Source organism: Hypanus sabinus, chromosome 5 (assembly GCF_030144855.1).
Source record: "Hypanus sabinus isolate sHypSab1 chromosome 5, sHypSab1.hap1, whole genome shotgun sequence".
NCBI classification, from domain to species: Eukaryota; Metazoa; Chordata; class Chondrichthyes; order Myliobatiformes; family Dasyatidae; genus Hypanus; species Hypanus sabinus.
The window spans coordinates 51,560,691-51,574,665 of record NC_082710.1 but is presented as its reverse complement, the minus strand read 5'-3'; the positions used below and the strand labels follow the sequence as shown (position 1 = coordinate 51,574,665).

General features: G+C 38.6%; 1 protein-coding gene across 1 annotated transcript in view; it reads right to left on the bottom strand.

Annotated features, from left to right (window-relative positions):
* Positions 1-12,229, bottom strand: part of LOC132394149 (fibrillin-2-like) — a 309,064-nt gene extending 296,835 nt beyond the window's left edge. The window contains exons 1-5 of the mRNA XM_059969944.1: positions 10,916-12,229; positions 10,094-10,322; positions 9,079-9,161; positions 930-1,028; positions 498-593 (exon numbers count right to left, since the gene is read on the bottom strand). Of these exons, the coding sequence (XP_059825927.1) occupies positions 498-593; positions 930-1,028; positions 9,079-9,161; positions 10,094-10,275 (460 nt within the window). The 5' untranslated portion in view covers positions 10,276-10,322; positions 10,916-12,229. The remainder of the gene's footprint in view (positions 1-497; positions 594-929; positions 1,029-9,078; positions 9,162-10,093; positions 10,323-10,915) is intronic.
* Between the last annotated feature and the right edge of the window lie 1,746 nt (positions 12,230-13,975).

Sequence of the window (13,975 nt, the reverse complement as noted above, 5' to 3'; positions counted from 1 at the left end):
CTTGGAAACGGTGGGAAAACGGTTGTTTCAGCACTGTACTCCATAAATGATTGTGCACAAAACACAACTGGGATATTGTCAGGAAGCACCTTCGGAACGTTTCCAAAGGTACGCAACTTTCCAAAGTTGTGTACAAGTCTTAAGGTTCCAAACTGCAACGGACAGTAATGTTCAACCTTCAAAAGAAAAATCAAGCTAATTAATTCTATCAAATTTAAAAGCTAGCCCCATCAGCAATTTTATTTTTTAAAATGCTGATACAGAATATATTTTAAATACATTTACAGTACTGTTTCAAATAATGAATAGTAAAATTCCCATTGTAACTGCTATAAAAAGCAAATGACAGCAGGAAAAAAATCCTTTGATTAAAACAGATTAAATTTGTGTGGGGATTTGATGTCAACATTTTCCTAGCACTGGGCCACAATGATGCATTCTAATCTTACTGTTAAACTACTACTTTAATCACATATCCATCAGTAAAATCTATTTACGTTGTCCGCAGTGGGTTCCTGTGTATCCTTTCTGGCACTGGCAATGGTTTTCTGCACAATTCCCTCCATTCATACATCTGATGTTGCATTGTTGAACTACAAAACAGTATTAATTTACCATTAATTTCCTAATAGCTCCAGAAACAGTATAATCATTGAACAATAAACAAAATATCATAGTTCATTACAAAGTTTTATGAAAGATTAGATAGAACCTCCAACAATATTGCCCAAGCCACTATAAATTCTTATAATAAAGTGAAGCGTTAAAAAGCTTTAATCATTATCAATCTCCTTTATTTAAAAAAAATGTACTGCTTTGCACGTTATAGCTATTCAGTATGTGTTGCTGAAGAACACAATCTAAAGTTTCACTCAGCTAATGGTGACGGACAAGCAATAAAGTGGTAAAAGAAATACTGAGAAACCTACGTGACTTCGTCCCACAGCTTGGAGAGATTTGTCCATTGGAGCAGGTGCACATGTTGGGGCGTGAGCAGAATCCATCACCACAGGTATTTCGACAAATAGCTGCAGATGAGAAGCAGTGGATACAAGTAAACAAAATTTCAAATATGGAATTTAAGAGTGCATTTCTGATTTAATTGTATATTGGCCTAGATTATGTGGTAAAAGTAAATGGGAGAACACATGCCATTATTGTGAAGCAAATTAGACTGCAATATATACCTGCTTGTATAAAAGCAGTCATGCACAGAAGTTCTGTTAGTGTTATCCCACTACTTTAAAAGTTGTGCCACATTTAAAGGTTATGACTGTTGCACTTAACTATAAGACATCAAGCATGCTAGAAAATTTAAGACTTATACAATTTAAATGAAAATTAACAGGGATGCACATCTAAATTACCATAAAGCAACTTTGCAATCTGAGGCATTGAAAATAGATCTCACATTGATGAAGATATAAATTTCTTTAATCATTACTGAGTTATTTTTAAAGTTTCTTTTTAAACCTTTGCCTTTGTTTCAAAGACAATCTAATGATCATTCACATTTTATTTTTCTTGGTAAAACATTTTACATTGCATTCTAACTTACAAATGCTGTTTAGATGTTCTTCTTTTGCTTAATAGCAATAAGCATGTCAAAGTAAAATTAGCATACTGTACTCTGGTTTCAAAGTTCATCTCCGATGCAGTCAATGTATCATTTCTTTATCATTACCAAGCAAGGGGAAATTTCTCCCCCACACTCATACCTCGAAAGGTTATGGGGACAAGGCACTACTTACTCGGTTCACACTAGTACCTGATCCTAGCAGAACATTGGGCTTTTTTCAATTGAGTGACCACAACTTATGGTATGAACTGCATTAAAAGTCTGGACAGGTTTCTTCTGTATAATAATGCTATCATTTGTTTACTACTGATGAGAAAATCAAGGGAATTATTGGATTACTTTCTTGCAACATTTTACTAAATTACAAAGCATTAGAATTGCTGAACTTTATGCATAGTTGTGAAAAAATGTTAATAGCATTGCTTGGCACCTTCTTCCACAAGCATAGGATATGCAACAGTTGTCATATGCTTTCTGTCTTCACTACTCAGGGACCAACCATATCTTGCAGATGAAAGTTATTTATTATGATTCTTTTATGGAGTTGCATACCATGAAAAGGATCTCGAACTTTCCCAGCGTATTTGACAAATAAACTTTTCTCAGGCTTCCACCCGGTACAAGCATCGATTTTAACTGATGCATCATCCCTGATGAAGGTGGTAGAGTTTGTCATCGAAATGTTGTTTAAAATCCATACCTGTACCGAGCTGGAAGACCGAGAAGAGTTTATTAGCATACCATGTACCAAATAGCACTTCTATGTTAGGGAAACCAAGTGCAGGGTAAGTGAACACCACTACTTCTGATCACTAATGTTAATTCATTGCCCTGTTCTCACTTTCATCTATCTGGTTGTTCTTGCAATTAACATTTTACATACACAGCAGGTCCCTTAAAGCCCTATAAGACTAATAAAAATGTGCTCATCGGTCCATTCAGGATAATACAATGCCGAAAAATAATACAAGAAAATTGAAAAAGTGTTATTTTCTCTCCTAGGCATATATAGCTGTCAGGTCCTTCAAAAATTTTCATGAACTTATTTCAGCCCTGTAGCCTAGTGTACTGGCCAGGCAATCCCCCCCCCCCCCAAAAAAAACCCCTCTCATTATGTTCACTGACTCTGATAAATGAGCACCTAGCCAACAGATTGTTTTGTGGCCTTGTGCCACTTGGAACTGTAATGAGACTTTCCAACATATTTGAAACCATGACCCTTCTAGAGAAAGCAAACATTTTCATTCCATTTGCCGAAACTATTCAAACATCTAAAGCCAATATTATACATACTAACATGCCAGACAAGGCCCTTCATTCCCCATCCTGTGCTAGAAGCCAATACCAATCTTAGTTACTTCAAAAGATTTTATTTGAAGTAAAAAGTATTTGTTTATAAATACAAATTTCTGGTAACTTGTTGGCCACTTATTATGTGGAACATGATATCATACTCCTTTGACTCTAAGCCCATCAATCTTCTGTGCAGCCTTTCCTGGGCTCAAATTTGCAAATTTCTAGCAATATCTAACACTTTCAAATCTAGAATCATCCCCCATCCACAAAAATATCCTTTGTCTTAGCAAACTAGAATCTCTCTTCACTATTGCCAAAGTCCTTGCATCTTTTGCTTCCACCCAAATTCAGGACCAAATTTTATTTGAAACATTCCAATCAGGTTTTTGCCCATTGATCCATCTCTTACCAGAAAATAAATTATATTCAAAAAGAAAGGAATCTATCTCTGTCCTTCTTGATTCTGTTTGACCATGATTGATTAAAAAAAAAATCCTCCACCACAGTCACTATCAGCTGAGCAGGACCTCAGTCACTTGGTTCCACTTTTATGTACCATTAATCATCTTCACTGGCTTCCAATCTTACCCTTGCCTTGCACTATTACATCTTCTATGTCATGGGAACCTACTGTAGCACCTGATGTCCCCAGTTGCCACACCACACACTCCATTTCTCAACCCTCTCCCCACTATTCCCTTTTCTACAGTCTGGTGCATGGAAACATCTAAATACAAAGCTTCAGTTTGTACATCTGGGGTTAGGACATTCAGCTACCCCTCAGCAGAGCCTATCTTGACACCTCCAGAGTTTCTCAATAGTCAGTCTGATTATCCAATATTCTAGTGTCACTGAAATTTTCACCAACCAAACAACTAAAGGCAGAAACCATTGTTTGCCATTCTGCCATAAATTGCACTAATGTGTTGTCAGAGAGGACAACCACTGCCTCACAACCCCAGTGACTGCATGGGTTTCCACCGATTTCCTCCCACATTCTGAAGACATGCAGTTAGGGTTAGTCAGTTGTGGGCATGCAGTGTTGGTGGTGGAAGTGGGGCAGCACTTGAGGTGCCCCCAGCATAATCCACAGACTATGTTAGTCATTGATGTAAGATGACCAAAATGATACGCTTCACTGTATGTGTCAATGTACACATGACAAATAAAGCCAATCTTTAAAAAAAGATCTTTATCTCCATCAGTTGTCTGAAATGAAAAAAAAATCACAATCCTAGTGTAATGCTTGATTGCAACATGACCTTCAGAACAGGCATATACATAAACCACTTATTTTTGCTCTCCCTGTGGTATTTCCACCCTCCCTTTATCTCTGTCACTGTACTGATAGGGATAAAAGCTGCACACTGGTATGTACTTATGCGCATTGTATTCCATATTTTAACTTCTAATTTTATTTTTTATATCATTCTTATTTTGTAATTGCTGTTTTTTTTCACACCCTGACCAACAAAACACAGCAAATTCCTAATGCACGTACAAGCATATGGCAAATAAAATTGTTCCTTGATCATTTAAACTTTACTTCAGCATTTCTAATCTATACACAGGCCTCCTTATCCATGAGGGGTTGGTTCCGAGACCACCACCCCCCCCCCCCCCCCGCCCCACAGATACTAAAAAACGCAGGTGCCTAAGTCCTTTATTTAACCTGGCTCAGTGTGGTGGTCTTTAGGACCCAGTGGAACCCGAGACTTTATTTAACATGTCTCCATGTGGTGGACATTAGGACCTGGCAGTGCAGCTCTGAATCCGCAGTGTTTCTGTTCATGAAAATAGTCACAATCACGATTGAAAGTAAGGTGGAAGTAATAAACCGATCGGAAAGAGGTGAAACGCCATCGGTCATTGGAAAAGCGTTAGGCTACAGTCGGTCAACTATCAGAACAATTTTAATGGAGCATGTGAAAGGCCCTGCCCTGATGAAAGCTGCAATTATTACTGAGCAACGCAGTGGTTTAATTATTGAAATACATATGTTTCTTAAGTGTTTTATATGCATAGAAAGGTAAAATATATACTATACACTAAGACAAACGTTTGACTAACTGACGCTAAATAATACCGGATGTACCCGTTCTGACTTCAAATCTGAGTTAATGATGGACTTAGGAATGGAACTTATTCATAACCCGGGGACTGCCTGTACTTTTCTAGATTACTTATAATACCTAATACAATGTAAATGCTATGTAAATAGTTGTTATACTGTATTGTTTAGGGAATAATGACAAGAAAAAAGTCTGTACATGCTCAAACAACAAGTGCTGGAGAGAGAACTTCCAGGTTTTCCCAATCCGCAGTTGGTTGAATCCGCGCATGCAGAATCCGTGGATAAGGAGGGCTGACTATTATTGTATAAATAAGCTGACAGAGAAGTTATTGTTCTCCAGTACTGCCCAGGTATTAAGACAGAAGACGCTGCCACCAGTTCAGGTCTACATCTGCACTGAACACAGGCACTTTCATGAGGATGATCCAATTCAACAAGTGGAGTAAAAACGTTTGCTTCCTCTGAAAGCTCACAGCCTCAAGCATGTTGGAAAGTCCAACTTCAGTTCCAAGTAGCACAAGGCCAAAATTTCTATTGGCTTGATGTTCATTTATCAGAACATGATGAGACGGATAAAATTAACTGGCTAATAAAGTGGCGTTCAGAGATATCCATTCAACTGATCCTCAATCAGTAGCTTTTTCTATCGATCACATTGCAACCACTGTGTGGGGACTACAAAGAATGTAGACACTACAGGTATAGACCTTGACAGGTTTGGAGTTATAAATTTGATTTGTATGGTAATTTTGTGCTGACTTTTGTTTTGGCATTGTGACCATCCAGCTATTCTGAAAAATGAATTTATGATGATTGTGATACAAGATAGACTGAACAAAAATAAACTATCTTTAATTCACTCTGCTTGACCTACAGCTGCTTGAAATATTATTGATAGTAAAGCCAAAGACATTGAGATGACAGGGTTTTACGGTATATAGAAGACTAGCATGAATCTGAAACCTGCTCACCAGACCTACTCCAGAGAAGTTCAGGAAGTTAAATTCATAGTAACACAAAAACAGTTTTGCATAGAAATGGACCCTTTTGGCTGAACTCATCTATGCTGACTGTGATCCCTAGTTACACCAACCTTTGCTTGCATTAGGCCTGTATACCACCATGCATTTTTTTGTATACAAGAACGTCTAAATGGTTTTTATATGCTGTAATTATATCTGCCCGACATCCCAGAGACCCACTGTGCTATGTGTGAAATTCTTGCCCCTTGGATTTCCTTTAAATTTCTCCCCTCTCACCATAAACTACACCTACAAGCTCAAGACTCCCCAGTCCTGAGTAAAAGATTTTCCATTCTAGCCAAGATCCTTATAAATATTTACAAAGCCACCACTCACGCTCCTACATTCTAGTGAGAATAAATCCAGCCTAACCAATTCCTCATTACAAATACAGACCTGCATTCCAGCAAATATCCTGATGAATCACTTCTGCATTCTCTCCCCCTATTGCTACCACATCCTTCCTATATTGTGTGACAAGAACTCTACACAAAACTCCCAAGTGTGGTCATACCATTGTTTATACATCTGCAATCTGACATCACAGTTCTTATACTCAATGCCTTGGCTTAAATAGACAAGCATACCAAATGCCTCTTCAGCTCTCTATTCTCCTGTGTCACCATTTTCAGCAGGACAGGGATATGCATCACAAGATTCCTCTGTACACTAACATTCCTAAGGTACCTGCATTTGCTTTGTTATTGTCAGAGCAGATAATTTATGTACACAATACCACTGTTTGGTGACATAATATTAATTTTGCGCTTGTTGCCCTTGTGCACAGTAGAATCAACTGAATCAAGAGGCACATCACCTGTAAAATGTCCTTATTCATCACTTTTCACTCTTGCAGCTCAAATGCAAATTGCATAGTTATCAGATAATGAATGCATCATGACCACCAAAATACTAGGCTTGGATATGCATAATGCCCTGTACAGGATCACACAAAAGTTGGACATTGAGAGTATGACCCTCTCAGTGCAACACTCCTCCAAATTGGCAGGTGGTATTCACAATGAAACATGCGGTTAAATGGCAGCCAGAGCAATGGGGAAGACAGCAATCGTCAAAAACAAAACAAAACTGTGTGCATGTGCTTCAGCAGGAGAAGAGAAATGTCATTAGCTTTAATAAATGCGAAGGAATCGAGGAATGGCAGGTGGAGTTAATTCAGATAAATACAAGGTGTTGCATTTTGGCAAGACAAACCAGAACAGGACTAAGTAAATGGGAGGGCCCTGTGGAGTGCTGTAGAACAAAGAGCAGTGCATAGTTCCATGAAAGCGGTGACACAGGTAGACAGGACGATGTAGGTGGCATTGGCACACTTGCGTTTATCAGTCACGGTACCAAGTATAAACATTGGGACATCATGAAACGGTTCTACAAGGTATTGGTTGGGCCTCATTAGGCATACAGTTCTGGACATCTTGTGATAAGAAGATACATTAAACTGTAAAAGATGCAAAAAAGATTTATGAGTGTGATATCAGAACAGAAGAATTTTAGTTATAAAGAGAGGCTTCATAGGCAAGGGCCATTTTTCCCTGAAGTATTTATATAAGGGGCATGGATAAGGTGAATAGCCAGAGCCAGTCTTTTCCCCCAGGGTAGGGGAGTACAAAACCAGAGTATGCATGTTTGAAGTGTGGAGAGGAAGATGAACAACTTATTTTAAAAACACACAGATGGTGCACCACTACAGCTTAGTAGCACTATGATCATCCTGATCACTTTGTGCTACAACGGACTTCATTTTTTGTTCCAACTGTGGTTCCTTCTTGTTAATGTATATTTTATGTTTAACTTATGTCTTTCTTGTAAATGCTACTTACGTGATACTAAGCGCCTGTGCTGCTGCCACAAGTCTTTGCACCTGTACTTCAGCATGCAACAACTATGTACATGGTACATATATTCTTTGGTTAAAGGAGAGCATAGAAAAAAATTATGGCATTAAAACATGGACAGAATGAGCTCACTTAGTTAATAAAGCTGAAGGGCCAATTTGCATGCTATATAGCTCTATGACTCAATAACTGAATTCAACACCTGGTACACCAAACTATGAACAAATTAGAAATCATAAAATAATTCTTGGAAGCATCAAATACCTTTAGCAATATAGCAAATGACAAAAGGTGGACAAAAAAAACCCCAATTTAGTTTGGACCCAATTGGATACTTCCAGTGTAACATTATGAAAACAATGTTTTCTGCAAACATTATGAATTCTGCAAAACTGAAGCTGCACCCTTTTGTGAAGTTGCTTCTTTCATTTATTCATTGGTTAATGAGGATCAGAATGTTTAGGGAAAGACCAGTGTTTGTTTCAGAGGGGATTTAGGGATAGGGAATAGAGAGGCTTGTTATAGCAGTTTAAGAGTGAATGACACTGATGAATCTGGAGTATAGGCCAGACTAGGAAAGATAGTAGACTTGTCCCTCAGAAGGACATCAATTAATAAGGTGTGTTTTTACAATGTATTTTTGTGATCATGAATATGCATGACCAGAGTGCTTTCTGGAAAAAAATCACAATTTCAGTGGTGGAATATGAACTCTGGAGTACTTACTGAGGCATGTCAATTACTAAACCCAATAATTTAACTGATGCACCAACACCAGACCTAGCTGACAGAGTGCATTACTCTCCACCCAAGTTCAGTGTCTAGCTAGTCTGATGCAAACATTTCTGCCTGTCAGCATTCCAAACATAAGGTAATGTGATTCCCAAACTGATGTCTTAACAACCTGGTACTCAAATTGCAGTTTAGGCTTTGTCTTGATTTCATTTGACATTGGCAATAAAAGAGAAAATTTGCTTGTTCAAATACAAATTATAATTTCCCATCTGCACCTAAAATGTAACTTAAGCTCTGTGATAAAAATAAATGGCTTAAGAGAAATTAAAGCCTTATAATAACAAAGATAATACATGAACAAATCATCTTGACTTTTGTACGTTTGTGTCCAGATATTTTCATATAAGCTGTATATATTTTACTTAAACATTTCCATATGTTAAAGATATTATATTGCACCATTCAGTATCACATGGCTCTGTATAAAATGGAAAAAGTAGGAACGACAGCACTTACGGACAATGCACTGATTTCCACCAGGTAACGTTTTCCATCCCGGGCAGCAGTAGGAGTGAAATCGAGATCCACAGACATTTGGCCTGTGATGCATATATTTAAAATCAAAACCATTCAGAAATTCAGAAATTTTAAACAGATCACTTTAAAGGAAATAATGGTCAACACCAGGGCACACCCAAACTCTTAGTTGTAACCAATTTTGTATTTCACAAATAAAACTAAATTTAGAGATTATTTTCTAAATACGACGTTCAGTTGCACAAATAATATATGCAAGGATGGAAGCTTGGCAAATTAAGTTTAATATTTTTCTGTCTTCAGATTTTTTTCTCATTTCTGCTAACCTATCATAAATCTGGCAATTCTGAGTAGAAATTGTTAATTTGTCAATTGCTAACATTATCAAATTTGTTCTACAGAATGTCTCTTCCTGTTAAGAAAAATGATTGGCCGACTTGCCCATATTAATTGAGGATCTTTTTATTTGATTCTAAAAAATTATATTTTATGGACTTAATAAACATATTCATAAGGCATCAAAAACATCATTATTCATTTCAAAGTTTTGAAGACAATAACCATTACAAACCAACTTGACTCATGAACTTTTAACTGATCATAACGTTCAAAGTCTTCAAACAAGATTAAAATGATCACTTTCGAAAACTAGACATATAAAACACCGGAGTTGATCGCCGTTGATGTAAATAAGAGGTGATCAAATTTTCAGCATTCTCCTTTCACGTTACTTCAGATAAAATCTGACCCTGCATGCGTCGGATCATTGTTACACACAAACACATCTCGAGGATAATTTCCTGCATAGAAATCCTGGAGATCTAGGGACTTACTCAATGCTCATACTGAGAAATCTTGGTTGGTGACAGTTCAGCGGAAAGTCCGGCTTCACAACTGTCACAATACGTTACCCTAATATTCCAACCGCTAGAGTTTGCATTAAAATATAAATATTCAAACCAAAGCATATTGATCTTAATAAAAAGATGTATACCCTCTGAGCATATCATGCTGGCCTCTTCGCCTCACTCTGTTGTTTGCTTCCCTCATGTCATTTGGATTGAATCGTTGTGCTTCAAATCCTCTTGCATATTGTTGTCCCGTCACTTTTTCCACCGCGAAGCCTGTTATAGCTATACATCCCAGCAGGAATTTCCAACAGCACCGTATCCCCATCCTGGGAACACACTCGCTCCTTGGCTCTGAAGGATTTCCAGGTCAACCTTTTGTTTTTAAAAAAAAGCGCAATTTCAAAAGTCTGTTAATTAAATTAGCGGTCACGATATGGCTCGGTATCCTCTCAACCGCTGCAGAAGTCTGGTAAACGTTATGATTGCTTTACTGAAAAGTGCAAAACAAAAGATTTAGAGCTTTGTTGTTGCAGCCGAAAGGACAGTGTCGGGACCCAAAAATCCAACTAAGTCAGTTAGAGAGGGGAAGGAATACAATGTTCTAAGAGCCAGAGGGAAGAGGGCTGGGGAGGGGAAAGCGTGTCCAGTTATAGAGTCGAAACGTGCTTAAAGAACTTCACAAAAAGCCGCCAAGTCAGGCGAAGTGAGACTGAAAGTCTGCGTACTGACCGCCGGCTTTTCACTGGCTCCTGTCAATGGGGGCGACCGCAAGCACGTGGGCTGAGGGGAGGACTCAGCCGGAGAGGGGAGCAATGCGCCTGCACACTCGTCTCATCGGCTCCGCTGGGTGGTGCAAACGAAGCGGCAGACGGGGTCGCCTTCCTTCCCCGCGCCATCGCAGCTTTATTATATTTTGTTTTAGTCATTGCAAGTTACACGAAAAAAAAACAAATACGATCTTTTACCTCAACTATTTTCCTTCGGTCCCTCCAGATTATTGGCAGCGCTCCGCTCGTTAAAAGGGGGGCGATGCGCCAACGCGAAGAAGGCGGCAGTGGAATTTTCCCAGTCTCGGGGAGGCTGCTCCGGAACCATCGGCGGCAGGTTAATCACAGGCTGCTCCCACACCTGGGCTCGTCGTCGAATCCCGGAGCTGAGCTCAGATCTGCGCCTCTTGCCAATTCCCAAAGTGACAGTTTAAAAAAGTTTTTCGATGCGAACCGACGACCACTACATTTTTTTAAAATGCAGCTCTCATCAATTTCCAGAGAGGAACTGTTAACGTAAAAGCATATGTTCAGGAGAAATGCACAGATTTGCAGAAACATTTCGTAAGGTACTTCAATGCCGCAACTCGTATCAATGTACCTTAGTAGCTTTCGCGTTAGCTTTCCAATTTAGCATTGTTAATCTGAAGATAAATTGCAGTTCCCGAATTGCCAAACACAAGAAAAAACAGTTCACAAATTATTGGTGAAAGCATGCAATCGATTTTATTTATTAATTCACCAATTATTTGAAAGAAAGACTTTCCACATGTGTTGAATTAAATGCAAATTCCATTTCAAATATGTTTCCATATTGCATGGTTGATAATGTTTTAGTTAACACTTAAATTTAGCTGGGGTCAACTTTACTGAAGTGAAGCATATGAGATTCCATGGGTTATGCATTCTTACTTCAGTTAGATTTGACATCACAAGGAATACAACTCCAGTATGATGTTAAGTCAAATTTAAACACTGCCCAGGGTATCTTTTACTCACTCCTAGATGCTTCCATAACAACGTCTGGAGTTAATTTAAATGTTAAACAGTGCAGATGCTGTCACCCATGCACATTGGCATTATCTGAGGTCATGAGGTCATTAAAGGTATTAGTCAAATGATAGTTTTCCTTCACATGTTTAACATTTCACTTTTAAGACACGTTTGTAACCACGTGTCCCAAAACGCTGCTTAGTCAGGAAATGTGGAATCCCTGCAAACTAATTAGACCAGAACAGCAACTTTGATAGGACCTACAGCATTAGAAATACTAAAATAAAAGTTTAACTGTTAATGGTGGGACTACCCACACACTCACTCTGAATAGCTATATGCTATACTTGCAATCACCCATCATTACATCTTACATTGCCAAGCATGGCATACCAACACCACTGACATCTGAAGCTGTCCCATACTGTGACATTTCAATGAATGCAAGGAGTTTTAAAGATAACGATAAAAATTGTTTTTGAAAAATAGAGAACTAAATTTAACAATTATATTTGTAGTTAAGGCAAAATCATTGAATGGCTATAAAATAAATGTCAAATGATAAATATATAATTTAATGCTTAAATTTGAATTATGAATGAAAATGTTTTGACATTTCCCTCAGCTATTTTAAATAAAATTGAATCAATGTAATTGGTTCAACACTTTTCAGAGGATTACAAGCATTGCAATATTTTAACTTGTTCATGGAGTATGCTGGAGGGGAGTGGCTTCATATGCAGTGCTAAGACCAGAAAAGCTAGGAGCAATAAGAGGCCATTTGACTCATCGAATCTGCGCTGGTATTTCATCATGGCTAATCCATCTTCCCTCTCCTGCCTTCTCCCTGTAGACTTTTGTGTCCTGACTAATCAAGAACCTATCAACTTCCACCTTAAATGCACCCAGTGACCTGGCCTCCACAGCTCCCTGTGGCAACAAATTCCACAGATTTACCACCCTCTGTCTAAAGCAATTCCTCCTCATCTCCATTCAAAATGGACATCCCTCTATTCTGAAGCTGTGCCCTCTAGTCCTAGACTCCTCCACTATAGGAAGCATCCTCTCCACATCCACTCTAACAAGGCCTTTCAGTATCCAATAGGTTTCAATGAAATCCCCCTCCCTTGTTCTATTAGATTCCAGTGAGTTCAGACCCAAAGCCATCAATCACTCCTTATGCAATAAGCCTTACATTCCCAGAATCATTCTTGTGAACCTCCTCTGAACCCTCTCCAATATCAGCACATCCTTTCTTAGATAAAGGGCCTAAAACTGCTCACAATACTCCATCAGTACTGTATAAAACCTCAGTATTACATCCTTGCTTTTATATTCTAGCCTTAACAAAATGAATACTAATGTTGCATTTGGCTTTCTCACCACTGATTCAATCTGAAAGTTAACATTTAAGGAATCCTGCACAAGGACTCCCAATTCTCTTTGCACCTTGGACCATTTAGAAAATACTCAATGCCTTTGTTCCTTTTACCAAACTCTATGACCATACACTTCCTGACACTGCATTCCATCTGTCACTTCTTTGTCCATTCTCCTAATCTGTCTAAGAGTCCTTCTGCAGCTTCACTGCTTCTGCAACACTAACTGCCCCACCACCTATCTTTGAATCATCTACAAAACTAGCCACAAAACCATCATGGATGTATAACTTAAAAAGAAACAGTCCCAACACTGACCCCTGCGGAACACCACCAACCAACCAGAAAAGGCTCCCTCTATTCACACTCTTTGCCTCCTGCCAACCAGCTAATGCTCTATCCATGCTATTATCTTTCCTGTAAGACCATGGGCTCCTACTTGCTAAGCAGACTCATGTCCAGCACATTGACAAAGGGCTTCTGAAAATCCAAGTACTCAGTATTTACCAATTCTTCTTTGTGTATCCTTCCAGTTATTCCCTCAAAGAATTCCAACAGATTTGTCAGGCAAGATTAAGGACAGCATTCTGCCTTCGGCCTATTTTTATCATATGCCTCCAAGCACCCTGAGACTTCATCCTCAACAATAGAATCCAACATCTTCCCAACCACTGAGGTCAGGCTAATTGGCCTTTAAATTCCATTCTTCTGCCTCCTTCCCTTCTTGAAGAGTGAAGTGACATTTGCAATTTTCCAGTTCTCTGGAACCATGCCAGAATCTAGTGATTCTTGAAAGATCATTACCAATGCCTCCACAATACCCCAGAACCCAGTGCTGTAGTCCATCTGGTCCAAGTGATTCATCCAACTTAAGACCTTTTGGCTT